The sequence below is a fragment of the Capra hircus genome, chromosome 4 (assembly GCF_001704415.2).
Source record: "Capra hircus breed San Clemente chromosome 4, ASM170441v1, whole genome shotgun sequence".
Classification (NCBI taxonomy): Eukaryota; Metazoa; Chordata; class Mammalia; order Artiodactyla; family Bovidae; genus Capra; species Capra hircus.
Window position 1 is genome coordinate 107,176,424 of NC_030811.1, and position 21,503 is coordinate 107,197,926.

Consider the following 21,503-nt stretch of genomic DNA (forward strand, 5'->3'; position numbering starts at 1 on the left):
TTTGAGGCTGCTCCTTGTTTAGAGACCCCAAGGGTAGAACAATCTGGATTAACTCCCCAGGTGGTGACAAACATTTAATGAGTTAACAGACCCTGAGGCAGTCATGGGGTGCCTGGCTTCAAAGGTTCCATACAAGCGGTGTTCTCCCCAGACATGTGGCTTGCCCCTCTGGACACCTACCCCCTGCTCTGAGAAACGTTTTGCTGTCTTGTGAGCCCCTGTGTCCTGCCTGTAGCCGAGGAGCCCTGGAGGCAGGAACCCCTGGAACTACTCTTTAAATTCTTACGATTCTGCTGTGTGCTGTGCTCAGCCATGTCCATCTCGAACCCAGGTCTCCTGCATTGCAGGCAGATTCTTTACCATCTGAGCCACAAGCTCATGAAGTGGAGGTGTTAGTTGCTTAGTTGTGTCTGACTCTTCACGACCCCTTGGGCTACAGCCCACCAGGCTCTTCTGTCCATAGGATTCTCCAGGCAAGAATACTGGAGTGGGTTGCCATTTCCTTCTGCAGGGGATCTTCCTGACCCAGGGATCAAACCCAGGTCTCCTACATTGCAGGCAGATTCTTTACCATCTGAATAACCAGGGAAGCCTTAAATTCTTGGTTAATTGTTTTTCTTCAAAGGTCGTGATGTTGGTGTATGAGGCAGGGTTATCCTTTCCTGGCAGCTCAGGGAGCCGCCTTATATGAATCCACAGTGAGATTACTCTACCTACATCAGAAAATCATGATTTTATAACTAGAGCATAGAATTCCCAGTTTTAATGCCAGTTTGGCCATTGACTCACTGTCTCCTTTATATGTCATTTACAGATGTATAAATGATAATGTTTTGAGCCCACAGGTTATAATACCATTTATTTCAAATCACTTACCCAAAATAAGTGAAAAACTTACCAGCTTACCAGTAGGACCTACTGGGGAGAACTAGCATACCACTTAGAATCCCCCTGCCGATGCAGGAGCCAACGGTTCAATCCCTGGGTCGGGAAGACCCCCTGGAGAAGGAAATGGCAACCCACTCCAGTATTCCTGCCTGGAAAATCCCACGGACAGAGGAGCCTGGAGGGCTACAGTCCATGGGGTTGCCAAAGAATGGGACACGATTCAGAGACTACACAACAACAACTCCATTATTCTGTGAACCTAAGATAATCATCACTTAACATTTTTGCTGATTTCTCCCCTTGGGTGGTTTTTAACAGGGTTGTGATCACACTGTGGGCATGCTCTTCACTCACTATCATGTCTGAAGCATTGCTCACCATCATGGGAAAATGAAAAATGGCAGTGGGGTCAGGCTATCTAGGTTCAGATTCCAGTTTCCCCACTGAGAGCTATGTGACCCGAATGAGTTACTTAATGTCTCTCTGTTTCTCCACCTATGGATGGAGCTAAGAATAGACTTAGTCTCATAAGACTATTATGAAGATCAAGTAAATTAATAGATATAAAGATCCAGGAAAGAACCTGGGACATAATAAGTATTTTTATTATTTTTTTTCTAATAAGTATTTTTGAATGTTCAGTACTAGTATTAATTTTCTTAATTTAAAACTTTGTAAATGAAATTTTTAATTTCTGTATGCTTATTGCATCATCGTCAATCTTAGATGATAAACTTTTTTCAGAAAATTATAAATACATGATATTGTTAAACATCTTTGTGCATAAGACTTTTCTCCCCATTTTAGATCATTTCTTTGGGAGACATAGATTCTCCGAAATGAGTTTGCTGGTGAAAAAAAAAAAAAAAATATATATATATATATGTAGTTAAAGGCATACTAGATTATATCCCAATGCTGCTAGTATTTTAGCCCTCTAACCGTCCTATCATCTTTCAGAGTTGTTCTCCAGATACCATCTATGTTAGTTATTGGTTGCCACATAACACATTATGCCAAAACTTAGCAGCTTAAAACAACAAATGTTTATTATGCCAGGATCTGTGGGTCAGGAACAGCTTCCGTGGGTGCCCTCTAGCTCAAGTCTGTTGTGGGAATGTCAGCCAGGGCTCCGGAAGGCCTGGCCGGGGTGGAAGAAGCATTTTCAGGATGGCTCGATCACATGGCATTGGTTGGTCCATTGATCCCTTGCCACGTGGCCTCTCTGTGGCTCCTTGGGTGTCCTCATGCCACGGCCGCTGGCTGCCCTCAGAGCAAGATGAGGGCGGGGTAGGAGAGAAGAAGAGGAAGCAGAAGCTGCAGTGTCTTTATGAACAGCCGCACCCCTTCATTTCCACACTGTCCCGTTGGTCATCCTGATCAGCCTCTGTAATGTCACGGAGACGACAGAGAGGCAGAGGTCAGAACATCAGGAGGGAAGCCCACTGAGGCCCATTTGGGAGCGAGCTGCCCTGTGACCATGGAAGGCTTCCTTCCGTCTCACTGTCCACCTCCCCTTCCCTGTAAGACAGGGCGATATGTAAGACAGAGGTTGTCATTGGTCTCAAAAGCACAGGTCAGCCACAGAGCTTGATGGTCTTGAATATTCCACAAATCTGCATCAACTGTGTAAGGAGAACTGAGCTACTTCCTTAATTTCAGAACAAATATCAGAAGCCATGGCAAATGTCCTGACCTCCAGTCTCATTAAAATTAAGGTTTTGGTTACCCTTTTTTGAGCCTTGTTTTGGAGGTGCCAGTCATATGGTAAACGTGAAAGGGAAGTAACAGTCATACGTATTAGAAGAAATGAGTCTGTCATTTGAAAATGATTATTTACCTGAAAGTCCAAATTAAAATACCTACAAATGAATCGGGAGAGGACATGTTGATGGGGTGCATAGTCACGAACCCCAGGGAGTAGGTAGGTTCCAAGGCCAAACTGATCTTTGTCATTCAGAGAAAGGAGGAAATCTGATCTCAGAATAAGCTGTAAGGAATAGTAATTGACCACTAACTTACTTATTATGAGAAACATCTCAGTACTATTTTTATGTGACAGAATACACATTTTTATACAAAATATAATTTTTATATCTTATACTTCAGTTGATTCTTACACAGGCTGCGTATACTTTTTTGTTGGACAATGCTATTATACATAAGATCCATCTGGGTTCAATGAATATGATTTTCCCCTTTTATGTTTTGACAGCAGTTTCAGTTATTCAGTAAGTATTACCTGACTTTCTCCAAAAAATTTGATTTGATTTAAAGTCAGGTTGCTTTAGTAATATGCAACTTTTTAACAAGTGGTTGTTGGTATCTTAAAATGTAGAGAATCTTACAGTTTTTTGGGTCTGTGTATATCTGGTTATAAACTTGGGAGATCTTTAAATACTGGGAACATCTCCATTAATTCACAGGACTGAGTTAAGACTAACGGATGTTTGAATTTATGTTCATTAGCCCAAGTGCTTCACGTGTCAGAAGGTGAGGGTTAACGCCAGGGACCTGAAATTAAGGAACCAAGGTCTAATTCACTCTAATTAAGTGTTGCTTTTTTGATTAAAGAAGGGCATTTCAAAGTGCTTTATGGATAATATCAAATGAAGGATATCTAATCCTTATCAAATGTTACAGAGCAGCTCATCCCAGAGGGTCTTAATTTCAGAGTGGTGAGACAGAGGAACAAGTCAGACTGCAGTGATGGTCCTGTGATTGCTGAATTAATTAGTTTAAGTAGCAATTCAGAAATATCTTTTAACAGCTGTTCAAAGTACAGATACGGGAGAGTTATGAGGTGACCAGTCATGATGCTTTCACAAATGTATTAGAAGAATTGAGTTAGGAGAAAAGTACCATTGGCACATAATTATATAAACTATAACAATTTTTAAATTATGTAGACATAAAGCTTAAGATAACTTAAAAACAGTTCTTCAGTTCAGTTCAGTTGTTCAGTCGTTCAGTCGTGTCCAACTCTTTGCGACCCCATGAATCACAGCATGCCAGGCTTCCCTGTCCATCACCAACTCCCGGAGTTCACTCAGATTCACATCCATCAAGTCAGTGATCTTATATCCTTAAAAAAAAAAAAAAAACAAGTAGTAGAGAAGGTGGATGAAGGCAATGGACTGAGCATGTTCATCCATCTTGCCTCGCAGATACATTAAAATGTTAGAAAATACTTTCTATAAGTCCTTATTATTACCAGCCTTCAGAAGACAGGAACCAAACTTGAAATGGCAAAAAAATGCCATAGCCCAAAACAGGCAGAAGAAGCTGCTTTTATTAATGTCAGATCAGTTCAGTTCAGCCGCTCAGTCATGTCCGAATCTTTGCAGCCCATGGACTGCAGCACACCAGGCTCCCCTGTCCCTCACCAACTCCTGGAGTTGACAAACTCATGTCCATTGAGTTGGTGATGCCATCCAACCATCTCATCCTCTGTTGTCCCTTTCTCCTCCCACCTTCAATCTTTCCCAGCATCAGGGTCTCTTCTCTTCAAATGAGTCAGTTCTTCACATTAAGTAGCCAAAGTACTGGAGTTTCAGCATCAGTCCTCCCAATGAATATTCAGGACTGATCTCCTTTAGGATTGACTGATTGGACCTCCTTGCAGTCCATGGAACTCTCAAGAATCTTCTCCAACACCACAGTTCAAAAGCATCAATTTTTCAGTGGTCAGCTTTCTTTATAGTCCAACTCTCACATCCATACATGACAACTGGAAAAACCATAGCTTTAACTAGACGGAACTTTGTTAGCAAAGTAATGTCTCTGCTTTTTAATATGCTGTCTAGGTTGGTTATAACTTTTCTTCCAAGGAGCAAGTGTCTTTTAATTTCATGGCTGCAGTCACCATCTGCAGTGATTTTGGAACCCCCCAAAATAAAGTCTGTCACTGCTTCCATTGAATTGTTTCCAGTCTGATTTGGAACAGACTGGTTCCAGTTGGGAAAGGAGTACATCAAGGCTGTGTACTGTCACCCTGCTTATTTAACTTATATGCAGAGTACATCATGAGAAACGCTGGGCTAGATGAAACACAAGCTGGAATCAAGACTGCCGGGAGAAATATCAATAACTTCAGATATGCAGATGACACCACCCTTATGGCAGAAAGCAAAGAAGTAAAGAGCCTCTTGATGAAAGTGAAAGAGGAGAGTGAAAAAGTTGGCTTCAAACTCAACATTCAGAAAACTAAGATCATGGCATCTGGTCCCATCACTTCACGGCAAATAGAAGGGGAAACTGGAAACAGTGTCAGACTTTATTTTTGGGGGCTCCAGAATCACTGCAGATGGTGACTGCAGCCATGAAATTAAAAGACACTTGCTCCTTGGAAGAAAAGTTATGACCAACCTAGACAGCATATTAAAAAACAGAGACATTACTTTGCTGACAAAGGTCCATCCAGTCAAAGCTATGGTTTTTCCAGTAGTCATGTATGGATGTGAGAGTTGGACTATAAAGAAAGCTGAGCGCCAAAGAATTGATGCTTTTGAACTGTGGTGTTGGAGAAGACTCTTGAGAGTCCCTTGGACTGCAAGGAGATCTAACCAGCTCATCCTAAAGGAGATCAGTTCTGAATATTCATTGGAAGGACTGATATTGAAGCTGAAACTCTTAATACTTTGGCCACCCGATGTGAAGAACTGACTCATTTGAAAAGACCCTGATGCTGGGAAAGATTGAAGGCAGGAGGAGAAGGGGACGACAGAGGATGAGATGGTTGGATGTCATCACCGGCTCAATGGACATGAGTCTGAGTAGACTCTGGGAGTTGGTGATGGACAGGGAAGCCTGGTGTGCTGCAGTCCATGGGGTCACAAAGAGTTCAAGACAGCTAGTGACCTGAACTGTTTCCCCATCTATTTTACATGAAGTGATGGGACCAGTTGCCATGATCTTAGTTTTCTGAATGTTGAGTTTGAAGCCAACTTTTTCACCCTCCTCTTTCACTTTCAAGAGGCTCCTTACTTCTTCGCTTTCTGCCATAAGGGTGGTGTCATCTGCATATCTGAGGTTATTGATATTTCTCCCAGCAGTCTTGATTCCAGCTTGTGCTTCATCCGTCCTATCATTTCTCATGATGTACTCCATATATAAATTAAATAAGCAAGGTAAAAATATACAGCCTTGACGTACTCCTTTCCCAATTTGGAACCAGTCTGTTGTTCCATGTCCAGTTCTAACTGTTGCTTCTTGACCTGCATACAGATTTCTCAGGAGGCAGGTCAGGTGGTCTGGTATTCCCATCTGTTTCAGAATTTTCCTCAATTTTTTGTGAGCCACACAGTCAAAGGCCTTGGCATAGTCAATAAAGCAGAAGTAGATGTTTTTCTGGAACTCTCTTGCTTTTTCAGTGATCCAGTGGATGTTGGCAATTTGATCTCTGGTTCGTCTGCCTTTTCTAAATCCAGCTTAAACATCTGGAAGTTCACGGTTCATGTACTGTTGAAGCCTAACTTGGAGAATTTTGAGCATTACTTTGCTAGTGTGTGAGATGAGTGCAGTTGTGCGGTAGTTTGAACATTCTTTGGCATTGCCTTTCTTTGGGATTGGAATGAGAACTGACCTTTTCCAGTCCTGTGGCCACTACTGAGTTTTCCAAATTTGCTGGCATATTGAGTGCAGCACTTTCACAGCATCATCTTTTAGGATTTGAAATAGCTCAACTGGAATTCCATCACCTCCACTAGTTTTGTTCTTAGTGGTGCTTCCTAAGGCCCACTTGACTGCATTCTAGGATGTCTGGCTCTAGGTGAGTGGTCATACCATCGTGGTTATCTGGGTCATGAAGATCTTTCTTGTACAGTTCTGTGTATTCTTGCCACCTGTTCTCAGTATTTTCTGCTTCTGTTTGGTCTGTACCATTTCTGTCCTTTATTGTCAGATCACAGCCAGATAATTTCAGCCTCCAAGTGAACAATGGATAAAATGCCTGGAGTGTGGGAGGGAGGTTGTAGGGTAAATGGTTAACGCGAGTTAAGGAACTTCATTTACTGCGGGAAGGTCAGCTTGCTCCTCTCTCCTCCTTTTTATGTGAAGCTTCAGGCAATATTTGAATCCCCACTAAAAGCCCAAAGCTATGTTCTAAAAAAAGGAAACACTTGCCTGGAGAGGGCAGTTGTAAAGACTGGAGAGCAGGGCAAGGTTTATGGTAATTCCAGACCTTTACCAAAGGCGCAGGGGGGGGGGGAAAAATGAACTAACGGCAGCTCTTCCAAAGAAGGGTAGGAAATAATTCCTTCTACATCCAGCGTGAAGCATCCCACGTGGCAGGATTTGGAAGGTCCCTGCCCAGCAGGCCTATCTTTAACTCCTGTCCAGTTGCCAGGCCTCACCCATTTCACAAAACCTGTGAATGGACCGCCCTCCATTCAGGAGCCCCGTGGGTGAGGCTTACCCGGGTGCAGTGGGAGCCGTCCACAGCACTCATCAGCCTGGCCTTTGAACTTGAATGCCAGTAGACAGCCAGGGGTCCTCAGACAAGAGGAGCAATAAGCTAAGTAAACAGAAGAATGACCGAGAAAACAGGCCATTCAGGGAACAGAGGAGGACTGTTAAGAACTATAATTAAGGTCCTCAGATTTGAAAGAAACAACCAGTCAGGAAGCTTTCTCAAAAGTTAATGAAAAGATGGCTAGAATTTAAAGTCCACAGAAAAACACCAGATTTGACGCATGGGAAATAAAGGCATGGGAGAAAACAAACAAAACCCTCTAGAATATGGATCACAAATGGGGCTTCCCAGGCGGCTCACTGATGAAGAATCCGCTGCAATGCCAGAGATGCGGGTTCGACCCCTGGGTCAGGAAGATCCCCTGGAGGAGGAAATGGCAACCCACTCCAGTATACTTGCCTGGGAAATCCCATAGACAGAAGGAGCCCGGCATGCTACGGTCCATGGGGTCGCAAAGAGTCAGACATGACTGAGCAACTGTACATGGATCACAAATACAGAGGTGAGAAATAACAGATTTAAGAGGAAGGTAAGATGAGCCCGGGAGGTCTAACGTCTGTTTAATGGGACTCACCCAGGGAGAAGTATAAGGCAAAAAGTACAGAAAACAGCCAGGAATGGAAGACTGGCTGCTCGCCCATGGTGCCAGGCTCCCTCACAACCCCAGGAGGGGAGGGCGTGAACCGCAGTCTCCTTCCCAGTGGGCACACTCGCCTTCAGGAGTGGGTGCCAGTCCCAAGGGGGTCCCTCCCAGCCAGGGCTCAGGGACCCCCACAGACCTCTGGCAGGCAGAATGAATGTAAGTGAATTTAAGAAAGAGGAGAATGTGAATGTACAGAACTGAGCAAATCAAAGTTAGACCCTAGAGTCAGTCTGCATAACTGCTCACTTTGGTTTGTGTTTTTTATCCAGGAAGGGTCACTGGGAGGCAGTCAACAGAAAGGAGGACAAGGCTGGGCGGGGTCGGGGGGGCGGCTGTGCGGTGCCAGATCCTCAACTTGCAGAGAAGACGTCAGGGCTCATCAGCTGCACACGCTGTAACTGTCACACCTGTGCAGCAAACACACATTATTCAGCTGACCTGAGTCAGGAAAGGGTGAAATCAAGAGGGAAACACCTAGAAGCAGAGAAAATAAAAACCGGGACCCCAACCCAGGATGGCCGGAATCGCCTCTGAGACACAGCTGAATGCCTTCAGTGCCCCCAGTGAAAACTAACGCTTTTTAGCTAAGCTGTGAAAGGAAATCTAGCCATCTGAAGTTTGAGAAAACAGTGACATAGAAAGATGGAAAGAGAATGGGTGGAAAAATATGTACCCGGCAAATACCAATGATAAGCAAGCGTAGCAATAATAATGTCAAACTGAATGGAATTCAGGGTTTAAAAACAGCATTCAGAAGCACAGAGGCGTATTTCACACTTACGTAAAATTCACCAAGGAGCCTCACTGTAGTATCAACATAATGTTGTCTTATAAAACCTCAAGTTAGAAGTATGACGATAATGTGATACTTTCTAAATGAAAATCTTTGTGCTTTTCTTAGCAACTGATACATCATGTACGTAATGTACATAAGGGTGCAGAGGGATTTTGGCAAACGCTTAACCTTGATTCCCAAATAAGCAGCTATTAACTGTTGTGTCCCATAAACAGAGAAGCACTTTTTTTTTTTTTTAACAAATACTAATGGAATATTTGTTAAAATTAAGGATGACTCACCCCAGATTTGGTGGGTTTTTTGTTTTTTTTTTTTGTCTTATGATATCTGTTTATTGGTCTTTGCTGGGGTCTTTTTTTTTTGAGGTACAGGTTATATATAGTATTATATGTTTCATATGTACAACATAGTGATTCACAATTTTTTAAGGTTATATTCCATTTGTAATTATTGTAAAATACTGGCTACATCCCCCGTGTTATACAATATGTCCTTGTACCAAAGTTGTATTTTGCCAATCATGCTTTCTTTTTGTGGTAAACAAACTTCTACCGTCTAGCTGCTGGGCACCCCCTTAAAGAATTGTTATTTTTTTGATTGGCTGGAGAACATCCCTGTCATACGCAGTAGGTGGTCCAAAGATCTCATCATATGTCTCATCACGGAAGCATCAGCAGGGAGGTGGGTCCCGTCCCTGTTTCCTAGCCTCCTCTCGCTCTCCCATCTTTGGGACCGGAGAAAACTTGACCTCTTGATCAGCGTCATCTTATCCTTAAGCAAGCCAGGAGAAACCAGGCAAAGTTGCTCCGAGTCTTTTCCATCCCTGATCCCCCAAATCAACACATGTCCGGGAGCCAAGCTCTTCCCTGTAAATGCTGCCCTCCTGGCCAAGCTATGGAGCAGCCTGATGTTGCTGTCCTGGTGAATTTAGCAAGTCTCCACACCAGAAATCCTGTCCACAGGGATGTACTCTGCCCCTCGGCAGCCCTAGCAGCTGTCCTCCAGGGAGAGGTGGGAGCTGGTGGTGGAGAGGATGAGAGTCCTGTGCAGGCCGCCCTGTTTCCAGCACCCGCCCCGACTCCACACACACACCCACACATCCCAATCAGTTTTGCCAGACAACTTATTAAACATCTCACACGTTTCCCTTAGCATTCTTATTCCACGGATCAGTGTCTTTCCTCCCTGCCCTCGCCAACACTTCTCTCTTTTTTCATAGCAAGTAGCTATTTATGAAAACTACCCTAACTGAAGGAAACTTGTTACCCATTTTATTGCTTGTGTGTCTTTCAGAGTCTCACTCTGCCATGCCTGCCCACCCTTGTAAGAAGGATTTTATTACATGTCTAAAGCAGACAGCCTTGCTAAACTCTTTCTAAACCAGGAAGTGAAACAAAATTGGTGGTGTGAACACAGTGGGTTTCTAAGCATTTTTCATGTTTCCTTCCATTATGTTGGAGGATAAATTCCTGGCTTAAAGTTAAAATAATTCCTCTAAGCTAATAGGAAATTCAGTATGACTTATCCAGTGAAGCGCTGGATATAAAGCGAGCTTTTTCACATGCAAAGATGCCATGTATTTCATAAAAACTGTTCAGATGAACAGTTGAGGAGCCTCGGGAAAGATGGAAGAGGAGAAGATACAGCTTAGCGATATAAATGCAAACGTGTACTATGCGGATTCCCCCGGGCGCACACGCACAGCCTGTAACTTTAAAGCTGTCTCTTAGAAGGATGAGATGGAGCTGTGAGCCAGACCACGTTGGTTTGGACCGAAATTCTTACAGAATTATTAAGCCTTAAAAAAAGCAAAGGAGATTTATGCATCTGCATTTGACCAATTTGGTTTGGAATAGGTTCATAATGGAAAAGTAATAAAACCATAAGAGACAGCGTCTTCTGAGTACAGTCTCGCTTTTAAAAAATCTAAACATGGGCTGCCCCAGTTTGGATAAAATGACTGTAGAAAAATTTCCCATTGGTAATTTTGGGAGGGTTTTGTTGTTGTTGTTGTTATTGTTTCTTTTTCATTGATTATCAGCCAGTATAAATTTTAAGATTTCTGGCAGATATTTTTTTCGGGAGATGTCAGTCATAGGAAAGAGGAATCCTAAAGTATTATCGGTAGGTGCGTCCCCCTCAGGTCACCCACCACCTTCATATATGCATACACACACACACATACACACACATACAATGTTTATTTAGCTATCAGTAAAGTCTTTCTGGTGTAACTGGAGAGCTTAGGGTTTGGAGGGTGCGAGTGGTTGAATGTGTGTGAGAAGGCACCTCCGCTGACTGCCAGCAGCCGCAGAGAAGCAGGAAGAGGAAACGGATAACAAGCTTCACCTCTGAAAAATCAGACCCAATAACTCTGATTTCAACAGGATAACAAAAAAAAAAGGTAAAAAAACAACAACCAAAAAAACCCCCCAAATCTTTCTCCATTTGTTTTCAACCACTTGAAGTTGTCTTGATACATAATTCCTTGAGACTGTGTATGAATGTAAGCGTAACTAATGGAAGTTGGTGGTCTGGGGAAGGCGAGGCGAGGCGTATACTCCATTAGGTGTGGCGGAGCCTCCATGCCTGGCAGACCAGAGTCACAGCTGCGTTTCCCGGAGGCGACAGCGAGCAGACACTTGACTCAATCCCAGCCTCAGCTTTCTTCCCGTGGCCGGCAGTGCACAGCAGTGTCTTTTACACGGTGAGAACGGGACCCGACTGCAAAGATGTTGTCTTTTCTGGCAGGTATGCCTGCAGCCTCACTGGTGACCCCTGCTGATGTCATCAAGACGCGATTACAGGTGGCCGCCCGGGCTGGCCAGACCACTTACAGCGGAGTGATAGACTGCTTTCGGAAGATCCTGCGAGAGGAAGGCCCGAAAGCTTTGTGGAAAGGAGCTGGCGGTACGGAAATAATTGGCTCTTAATTAAACCTTTGGTATCAGGCAAATTTTTAAAATCTTAACCCTGTCTGTTACTTCCTGTTCTCCCCCCAAGCTCGTGTGTTTCGGTCCTCCCCGCAGTTTGGTGTGACTTTGCTGACCTATGAATTGCTCCAGCGATGGTTCTACATTGATTTCGGAGGAGTGTAAGTATCTTGGTAAACTTCAGCTGCTTCTAATACTCTCTTGTCATCCAGAAAGGTATGTCCTTTTAGTCCCTGTGATGAAGTAGAAGAGATGTAGGAAAATACTGAAATCATGTTATCAGATTCATTTCAAAAGGGAACATACAAGTAACCAGAATTCCACAGCTCCTCTGTGATCCAGATGTTAGCAGTTTTTGAATGTTGCTTTTACCAAGTTAAACAAAAACCCTCAGATTCTCACTCTATTTTCCCTTCTTGTAGGAAACCCATGGGATCAGAGCCAGTTCCTAAATCCAGGATCACCCTGCCTGCTCCCAATCCTGATCACGTTGGGGGCTACAAACTGGCAGTTGCAACATTTGCAGGGATTGAAAACAAATTTGGACTTTACCTACCTCTCTTCAAGCCGTCAGCATCTACCTCACAAGCCATGGGTGGAGGCCCATAGGAGGCCTGGCACCCACTGGGCCATCGCTGCGTCTCTGGTGTGCCTGTTGGAGAGAACACCGCACCTCAATGCAAACACTTCACCCCTGTCACTTAACATCTCCTGTTTAAATTCAAGTCGAGGCTTTTGATAAGGTGAAATCATTGCTTTTTCTGTGTGTTCTCCTAACTAGATCATTGTGAAATTATTCATAATTATTCTTTGGGCCTCTTCTCACAAACCTGTGCTGGTACCTGACATCTTCTGGGATTTGGCCAACATTAACCCGATCTGGAGGAAGAAGCAAGTCTGAATAGAAATTAGAACCAGTCTCCTCAAATTAGGATTACAGCCCAGAAGAAGCTACTGAGAAGCAATCATGGTGCTCCAAGCAAGTGTTCCTGTGCAGGAGACTGGGCACATGTTTATAAAAAGAGGAAAAAACACTGGGAGAAATGAGTATTATCAGAAATAGCCAGCCCGGCTTCGGATTCTAAGCACACACTAATTCTGACTCTGGATTATATTATGAAGCTTTGATGTGAAACATGTTGTTTTGTAATGAAAATCACATTGAAGATGTTTAATAATCATATTCTGTTACTAGTACTCGGGCTACCAGGGGGAGGTCTTTGTACTTTAGAGAAACTACTCTTGGCTCTACACTTGATGGACGGAGAAACCCAGAGACACAGCCCCACTCCTGGCTTGGGATGACTGCTCGTAGGAGGCACATGTGCTGACCACCGCCTGTTTCAGTAAACACTGCAGAAAGACATGTGCTCTCCTTTACTGATACCTACCCTCGCCCCTCCTAGCCTGCCGTAGTTGGCATCCATTTGCTTTTAAAATCCACTTTATCTTGAATCATGGAAAAATACATTATAATATGCATTTTTATTTAATTTGTGGTGCCTCAAACAATGGTCAGAAGGCTCGTGTGTCTGTGAAGAAGGAAATAAACTATTTTTAAAGCTACTGAGTGTTTTTGCTCTTGTTACGTCATGTGGCAAATGACTGCAAGAGTGGTCATGATTGGACTCTCGGAGTCTCATTTTGAGGGTGGCTTGTTCATGAACCCCTGGGTTTGTCTCGCTGGTCTCTCAGGGGGATGTGCACACCTCTGCAGTATGCCAGTGTTCAGTGTGAGTAAGAGAGGCTGTTTACGTTTGATCCCGATGAGTGAGGGCCCTAGCAAACTGACTCTTGCTCTAGACATCCTCAGTGCTCTCTGCAGTTTCTTACTGTGAGAATTAATATCGAGTTTCACTGGAGGTTGGGCATGAAAACTCGCACAAAATGGCTATGGTGCCTTCTAATCTTCTCTGACGCTTCCTCATACCAGAACCAGGGGCCACTGTATGCAGCCTGTAGTTCAGGTTGCACGTATCTGGCCCACACTGTAATGACCAGGGGAAAGGTATTAGTCTTGAACAGACTTTCGGGCGCTCCTAAGGCTGCAGTTGTGCTCCCAAGTTACTTATTGTCAGCTGAGTTTGAACTTCCTGTGTCTCCAAAATTTGCCTCCAGAAGAGAGCCATTTTTCAGTTTCTGTCTTGCTGTAGGTCAGCAGGTTGACATTCAGAGTTACTGTTCAAAATTGGAAAGTGTAGAAACCATCTGTGAGCCTGCTTTGTTGTCATTGTTTTTTGGGGTTTTTTTTTTTCAGTGAACAAAAGCTTTGTTATTCTCACCAGAAATAGGACAGATATATACATGGCTCCCTCATGGTTTTCGTTTGGCAAACACCAGAGAGAATCCCCTCCGTCTCCCCGAGCTTGCCCCCTTCCCCCAGTTCCTTGCTCAGTGTGACAAGCAACATTTATATTTTAATCTCCAAGACCAGTCACAAGACTCCACATATGTTATGGAAATTTAGGTGGTGTTACAATAACACAGCGCTCAAGCTTTGTTATTTTCAATGTGGAGAAAAGTCCCCTGAGTGTAAACCCTGCCTCCCTGCCTTTCTTTTCTTCAACTGCTTGAAATTTTATGGAAGATCAGATTTTCCAGGTATAAATACTGACCCAGATCTCAAGCGAGTGCATTGCCCTGCTTGCTGCTGTTTTAATGTTTGCTTATTTATTTGACTGCTCTGGGGTCTTAGTCGAAGCATGTGGGACCTAGTTCCCTGACCAGGGATCGAACCTGGGCCCCCTGCATTGGGAGCTCAGAGCCTTAGCCGCGGGACCACCAGGGAAGTCCTCCTGCTTGCTTCTTCAGGAGGTGTTGCATCTGGTGGGAGAGCTTCTTGGCTTCCCTTAGTCCTACCTGGAGCTGAGGATGATTCTCTTTAGTGAAGGAGAAAGCAGAGAGGTACCAGGAAGCCAAGGAGATAGGCCCATGCGGCCGTGTTTCTTTAAAATCCTTGGCTTAGTCTGTTCCGGGGTAGGCAGTGACTGAAGACACGCAGGAGGCCCCATTTCCATCTGAGCTGTGCTCAGTGGGTGGTGTGACTGTGACATCCTTGAATAGGACTGCAATCACCGTGCGGTGAAAACCACGTCAAGTTTGTTCTGGGCTTTCCTTCCTGAAGTGACAGCACAGTACTCGGCAGCACTGTGGCCGCCGTTTCTGCAGCGGCTCTGCTCCTCCTCGCCAAGGGGCTGAAAGCTGAGCAACGCCCACCCAAGGGGGCCAACCTCCCCCTGCCCCGCCGGCCCTGGAGTCTCTCCCTCTGCCCCTGTCCACTCCTGATTGCTTAGGGGGAGCGGGGAAGAGGCCTGACTTTTGTGTAGCAACTTTTTTTCTAGGAGGGGAAAAAATGTGGAGCTGACCACAGAATGAACACGCTGATTCTTGGGTTCCAGCCGTGGCTGGGTTTCTTGAGGCTGGGTGGCACGCTGTCGCCAAGCTCATGCTACACCTCATAACCCACAACCATTCGCTGTGCTCCCTGGGGTTGCCTTAATCCCAAGCAGCCAGGGTTGCATAGGGGAACATAAGAATCCTGGCACAGAAAGGAGTCATTTAAAATGCTTATTGCATTTCAAGCTTCAGTTTTTACTTAGTGAAAATATTTACCATTGCTGGAAAACAATGTTTAAAATTTTGTTGCTTATATGTTGTTTAATGGTGTGGCCGATGTAAACCTCAGGATGCTTACATTTTGACAGTCTTCTGGAAATGTTTAACAGCACATAACTCAGTAAGCAGGGGATAAAAACTGGGAACAAATTGTGCTTGAAACTTTGCAACCTCCGCCCCGGACTAGGTATTCCGCAAGGCATGCTGGAATTCTTCAGGTAGAGACAGGGAAATCTCCAGGTAATGGAATTTGGTGTCTTGAAGCCCCATTTAGCAACCTTGTAGCTAAACCCTAAGAATCATCATGTGCCTTTTACCGCAGAAGCCATTCTTATGGGGATGAATTTGTATCTTTGCCACTGAGTGAAATCCCATTTTCAGTTCAGGGTCATTTTCAGGATGGGGATTTTTCCAAAGATTTTTTAAAAGACACATTCCCTGGTGAGAGCAGTGAAATGTTCTTTTCACAAATGGTATTGCCCTCAAAGTGTTAGTCAGGCAGTTGTGTCCGATTCTTTGCGACTCCATGGACTGCAGCCCGCCAGGCTCCTCTGTCTATGGGATTCTCCAAGCAAGAGAGTACTGCAGTGGGTAGCCATTCCCTTCTCCTGGGGATCTTCCTGACCCAGGGACCGAACCCCGGTTTCCTGCATTGGAGGCAGATTGTTTACTATCTGAGCCACCAGGGAAGCCCCTTGGGGGGGCGGGGAGGGAGGTGCCTTTGTTTTACCTTCTGGGAACAACCCAACCCTCACCAAAGAGTTCTGTTTTCCATGCTATGAGGACCATGGCGATGAGGGGGGTGGGGCGGGCATGGGGGTGCACGTTTTAAGATCTGAGGCAGAAAAGAGCATTGTCACTTGTTTCTTTAAAACAGTGGAAGTCTTTAACCTGAAAGCCCAGATTGGGCTCCATGAGAACTGTGCTTGTGATGCTAGTTCCATAGTGCCTGGAACTTTGGGTAGGCTCTTTTCATTTGGATGGACGAATGAACAGATAGATGGATGAATGGGTTTTGATAATTTTTTTTCCAATTAGTAATCTCTATCATTTTCCCACTTTATAGGCCTTTTCAGTAGTGTTTTTAATGGCTGGAGTTAAAACCATAATGTAAAACAACCCGATTCTAATGTATTGTTCATTTACTTTAGAAGTCGTAAGTACATCTTTTATTAAAGCAACTACAGCTATGTAAATTGGTTTTAATTAGCTGGTTACTCTGAGTCAGGAACTTTCATGTAAACTATATGATCTTTAAATTTCCTGGTCATGGTTAAAAATAAAGATTTAAAAAATCATCCTTTTGAGGTTAGTGGTACATTAGGCTTGTACCATTAGGCACATGAGTACATTAGCATTAAAACAGCTTTTCTTATCAATGAATGTTAATGACTTAGAACTCCTCTGCTCTTCGCTGCCTGACATCTGTAGGAGCACAGTGGCAAGTTTTCCTTTAGAAGCTGCTGAAGACAACAGGGGCTCTCTTTCAGAAGGGTTTGTTTTTAGCTAATGCATTAATTGACTCCAAAAAGAGTCCAAATGGAACACTCTGCTTTCATCTGCTGGGGTAACCTAATAAAATAATGTTGTTTGTTTTTAGATTCCCGGCTGGTAAGGGGGGTTTTGCTCAAGGCAAAACCACAGTCCCCTCGAATAACTTTAGAAGGAGAGTTAAGAAGACACACTAATTGTGCCTGTCTGAGGTTTGCTCCTTCAAGGGCCCAGACACACCCCTTGCACACTGGTCTGGCCACCAGGGCTCCGGTGCCCACCGCCGAGTTGATTCTTCTGGGCTGGGCTGGGCTCCTGCTCCCTGGAAGATGCTTGATTTTGCTGTGAGCAGTTCTCAAGGAGGTTTTAAAACAGACTCAAGCTCTCCGAACAGACTCAGGCAAGCACACTGTATATGTGATTCGTCTGACGCACAGAATGGGGAAAGGGGAATTCAGGTTAATGAAAGATGACTGATTACAACAGGCTCCTTAACTTTCATCACCCCCTCCTCCATCCCTTGCTACTTAGCCAAGCTCTTGCTCTGGTGTGTTACTGGGCTACTTTCAAATGAGAGAGGGACAAGTAATCCTGCCCCAGCCTGGAGTTCTTCAGCCAGTCAGAACTCATTAAATATGAGTATTACACGCTAGGCATGATCCCATGAAACCCTTCCCACATCCCTTAATGTAGATACTGTTTTACCCCATGTGACAAATGAGGAAACCAAGACTCAGAGAGGTTAAATATCTTGCTCATGGTCCCAGCTAGCAAATGATGCTAAAATTTGAATCCAAGTCTGATGGCAGCCCAAGGCCCTGTTCTTTCTATATGAGCATTTCACAACCCAGTAGAGGGAGTTCATATGATCGTCTATGCCCAGAATTTCTTACTGTCTCCAGTTCTCAGTATCAGATGTATCATTCCTAGTTCAGAGCCGAAAGGAAGGGTGACCTCAGATTATTTACCGTTGTTAAGTACATTTGCTATCTCAAGACAATTCCAGAGCTTGAGGACCAGGTGAATCCTGACAAGCCTTTTGAGGTTCATCTTAAACTATTTTACAGCCTATTAAAGTCAGTAAAGAGAGGATTAAGGTACACTTGAAGCATTTGCCCCACGGGTTTAAAATTGGAAGGTAATGTGGAAAAAGCAGAGATAAATTTACAAACTGTTACAGTGCAACGTGATATGACCTGAACTGAACTGGACCATCTTAAAAATCACTACTATAATCAGAAAATGCCATTCTTCAACAAAAGTTGGAAATAATGGAAAAGCAACTTAAAAGTAAATATCTATGGGTACTCGGCCTCAAAGTGTGTCTGGAGGGAATGGAGACAGTTTACAGAATGTGGGATTTGTCGGAATTACTTTTGGACATAAAATCTCCATCACCCCTAATGGTGGAAAAATCTTGCTCTATTCCCAACAAGTTACCTGCTGTCCCTAAACTTAAAGGAGGATATCTACCTCTGCACTTTGCCACCCTCTCTCCCATTCTTATATAAATGAAAGCAAATTACTGACTAACCCACACCAAAAACTTGTAGAATTTTCTTCCTGGGCAAAGGTGTGTGTGTGTGTGTGTGTGTGTGTATACACATACACAAACATATGTATTTATATAAATACATATATATGTATTTGTGTATTCAAATGTCATGTTCCTTTTTCAGAGGAGTGATAGATCTCAAAATGTGAATTTTCATTTTGAAGCAGAATTTCCAATGTAAGTTCTAAGTATGGAATATGCTTAATCAATTTGAAAATTTATGAAGAGTTAGCTACTCCATGTAAGAGGTTGCTTTCTCTGATGACCTCTTCATTAGGGCCAGCTCCAGTGTTATAAAAGGCTTACACTCTGTTAGAGTAACATCACATCAGAAAAAGGAAAAACTGGGGAGGACGGAAATTGAAACAGGTCTTTTTGCTTCTGAAGACAGAAGTGAAGTGATTGCTGATGTCTGAATTTTATTACAGTGAAAGCAGATACTTCTCCACACTTTTAATCTCAGCCTTTGTCCAGTCTTGTTATGAAATGTGTATTTCACCTTCTGAACTGAAGAAGCGGTTCACATTTGACCTGGAACTTCAAGTTACCTGTGACCACTACTTATTAAGTAAGTGATTTCTTTCTTTTTAAAAACAGTTTGCCTGTCTGAAAGTAAAAGAGAAAAACCATTATTTCTGGGTCTTTTGGGGACTTGAAATTATTGTGACATTTTTTCCTCTTACTCCATTTAGAAAGTGTCTTGATTGGCTTAATAACTTACCATTCTAACCATACATATCTGGCTAAGTTATTGCAAATTATTAAGGCATTTGAAATGAGTTGGTTATAAAGGATAACCACTATCTCTATTAAAGCTATGCATGCAAATTCGTGAAGCATTCCATATTTGGGGGGCTTCCCTGATAACTCAGTTGGTAAAGAATCTCCTGCCCAGTGCAGGAGACCCCAGTTTGATTCCTTGGTCGGGAAGGTCTGATGAAGAAGAGATAGGCTACCCACTCTAGTATTCTTGGGCTTCCCTTGTGGCTCAGCTGGTAAAGAATCCACCTGCAATGCGGGAGACTTGGGTTCAATCCCTGGGTTGTAAAGATCCCCTGGAGAAGGGAACAGCTACCCACTCCAGTACTCTGGCCTGGAGAATTCCATGGACTTGTATAGTCCATGCAGTTGCAAAGAGTCAGACACAACTGAGTGACTTTCACTTTCAAAGATAAATTACAAAATAATTATCATTGGAGCCCTGAAGTAATTAATAAATGCTTTACTTTCTATGGACAGTAAACTCTAGTTCACTGTTTTTCTACCTTAAAAATTATACCTTTGGGAGAGTTCTGCTTCTGGCCATGACAGACTAGGAGAGAAAACTAGAAAATTGGGCAAAACACATTATATGGTAGTTTTAAGACATTGGATATAAGGCAAAATAGACCTGTGACCTCTGAGGGAAAGGAGACAAAAAGGTGAGACCTACTGTTGCACCAGCTTTCCGCCTGGAGGCAGTCTCCAGCCAGTGTGCAGGGAAGGAGAACCCAGACAGGGCCCGACCTTCTCCCCAGTTGAAAAGATGTGGGTCAGAAATCAGGGAAGCCAGGATAGCTAGAATTTTAAGACACACCAAGCAAGCAAACAGGAGTGAGCTGATCTGAGAGACAGCTCTGGAGTTTTTACAGAGAGTTCCCCAATCTTTGAGTCCTGGGAGGAAACTATACCAGGCTTGGGAAAGAACCACTGGAAAGGAAGAAGCAGAAAAATTCTGGAGCTCACATAGGAGAAAGAGTTTGTTTTCCCACCAACTGGAGTAGAAATTTCCTCCATAATATATAGAACATCAAGTAGAATCCTTAGAAAAAGTGTCTTAATAGTGCTAAATAAGAATTATGATAAAGGCTGCTCTGCCCTTAACAAAACTTAAAAGCAGACTTCACAAAGGTCTGATTCCAAGTAATCTAACTCCTTGTCAGAACACAATTTGATACTATTTCACACAGTATTAAGAAAAGCCCACAGCTCACAATAAGAAATCTAATTAAAAAACTGTCACCCATAATAGTAAGGAAAATATCAATGTAAGCCATGAAAAAGGAAAAGTCAGCCAACAGTAACAGACCTAGGAATGACAAATGTTAGAACCAGCAGCAAGGCCAGTAAGACAGCTACCATAGGTAATACATAAAGTTAAGGGAGGGGTAAACATGGACATTATACGGAGAGAAATGGAAGACATGAAAGGTAGAACAAAAATTACAATGCCTCCAATGGAAGATGAATGGACTGTCTGATATGTTAAGACATTATATAAGTGAGGATCAGTGAGCTTGAAGGCACAGCAAAAGGGGTTCCAGAAAAAAATATTTAAAGAAATAGTATTCAAATAGTTCCAAGCTTAAGATTATATGCTCACAAATCCATGTGGCTCATTGTACCCCAAGCAAAACAAATGTCAAGAAAGAAGTCTACAGAGAGATATATCATAATGAAAATGATGAAGACTAATGAATGATAAAAAGAAAAATCTTAAAAGCAGCCACAGGAAAAGTTCCTATAACCTATAAGGAAAGATGATAATAAGAGAACATTTCTACTTGGAAACAATTTAAGGCAGACAGCAACAGAGTAACATCTTTAAGGTACTGAAAATATAAGGCTAACCAAGAAATCTATACCCAGTGAAAATATCTGTTAAAAACAAAAGCAAAATAAGACAGGCAAAAACTAAGAGAATTCAGAGTGTTGTTGTAATTGCACTGAAGGAGACAGTCCATGGAATTCTTCAGGCTGGAATACTGGAGTGGGTAGCCTGTCCTTTCTCCAGTGGCTCTTTCTGAGCCAGGGATTGAACCCAGGTCTCCCACATTGCAGGCGGATTCTTTACCATCTGAGCCACCAGGGAAGCCCCTTAAAGATGTTCATGATGGGTCATCAGGCAGAACACAAGTGATACCAGATGGACATTTTATATCTAGACAAATTAATGAAGAGTTTCAGAACTGAAAATGAATGAATAATTACATTTTTTAAAAATGTCCTTAAAAGATAACTCACTCTTTAAAGCAAATTAATGATGATGTGAGGTTTATAGCATGTTGTTGTTGCTTATTAACTAAGTTGTATATGACTCCTTTTTGACCCCATGGACTGTAGCCCACCAG

General features: G+C 43.2%; 1 protein-coding gene across 2 annotated transcripts in view; it reads left to right on the forward strand.

The window, feature by feature from the left end:
- SLC25A13 (solute carrier family 25 member 13) overlaps nucleotides 1–13,298 on the forward strand; it is a 226,700-nt gene extending 213,402 nt beyond the window's left edge. For both annotated transcript variants that reach the window (XM_018047391.1, XM_018047392.1), the window contains exons 16-18: nucleotides 11,551–11,709; nucleotides 11,803–11,893; nucleotides 12,155–13,298. In XM_018047391.1, the coding sequence (XP_017902880.1) occupies nucleotides 11,551–11,709; nucleotides 11,803–11,893; nucleotides 12,155–12,341 (437 nt within the window). In that variant the 3' untranslated portion in view covers nucleotides 12,342–13,298. The remainder of the gene's footprint in view (nucleotides 1–11,550; nucleotides 11,710–11,802; nucleotides 11,894–12,154) is intronic.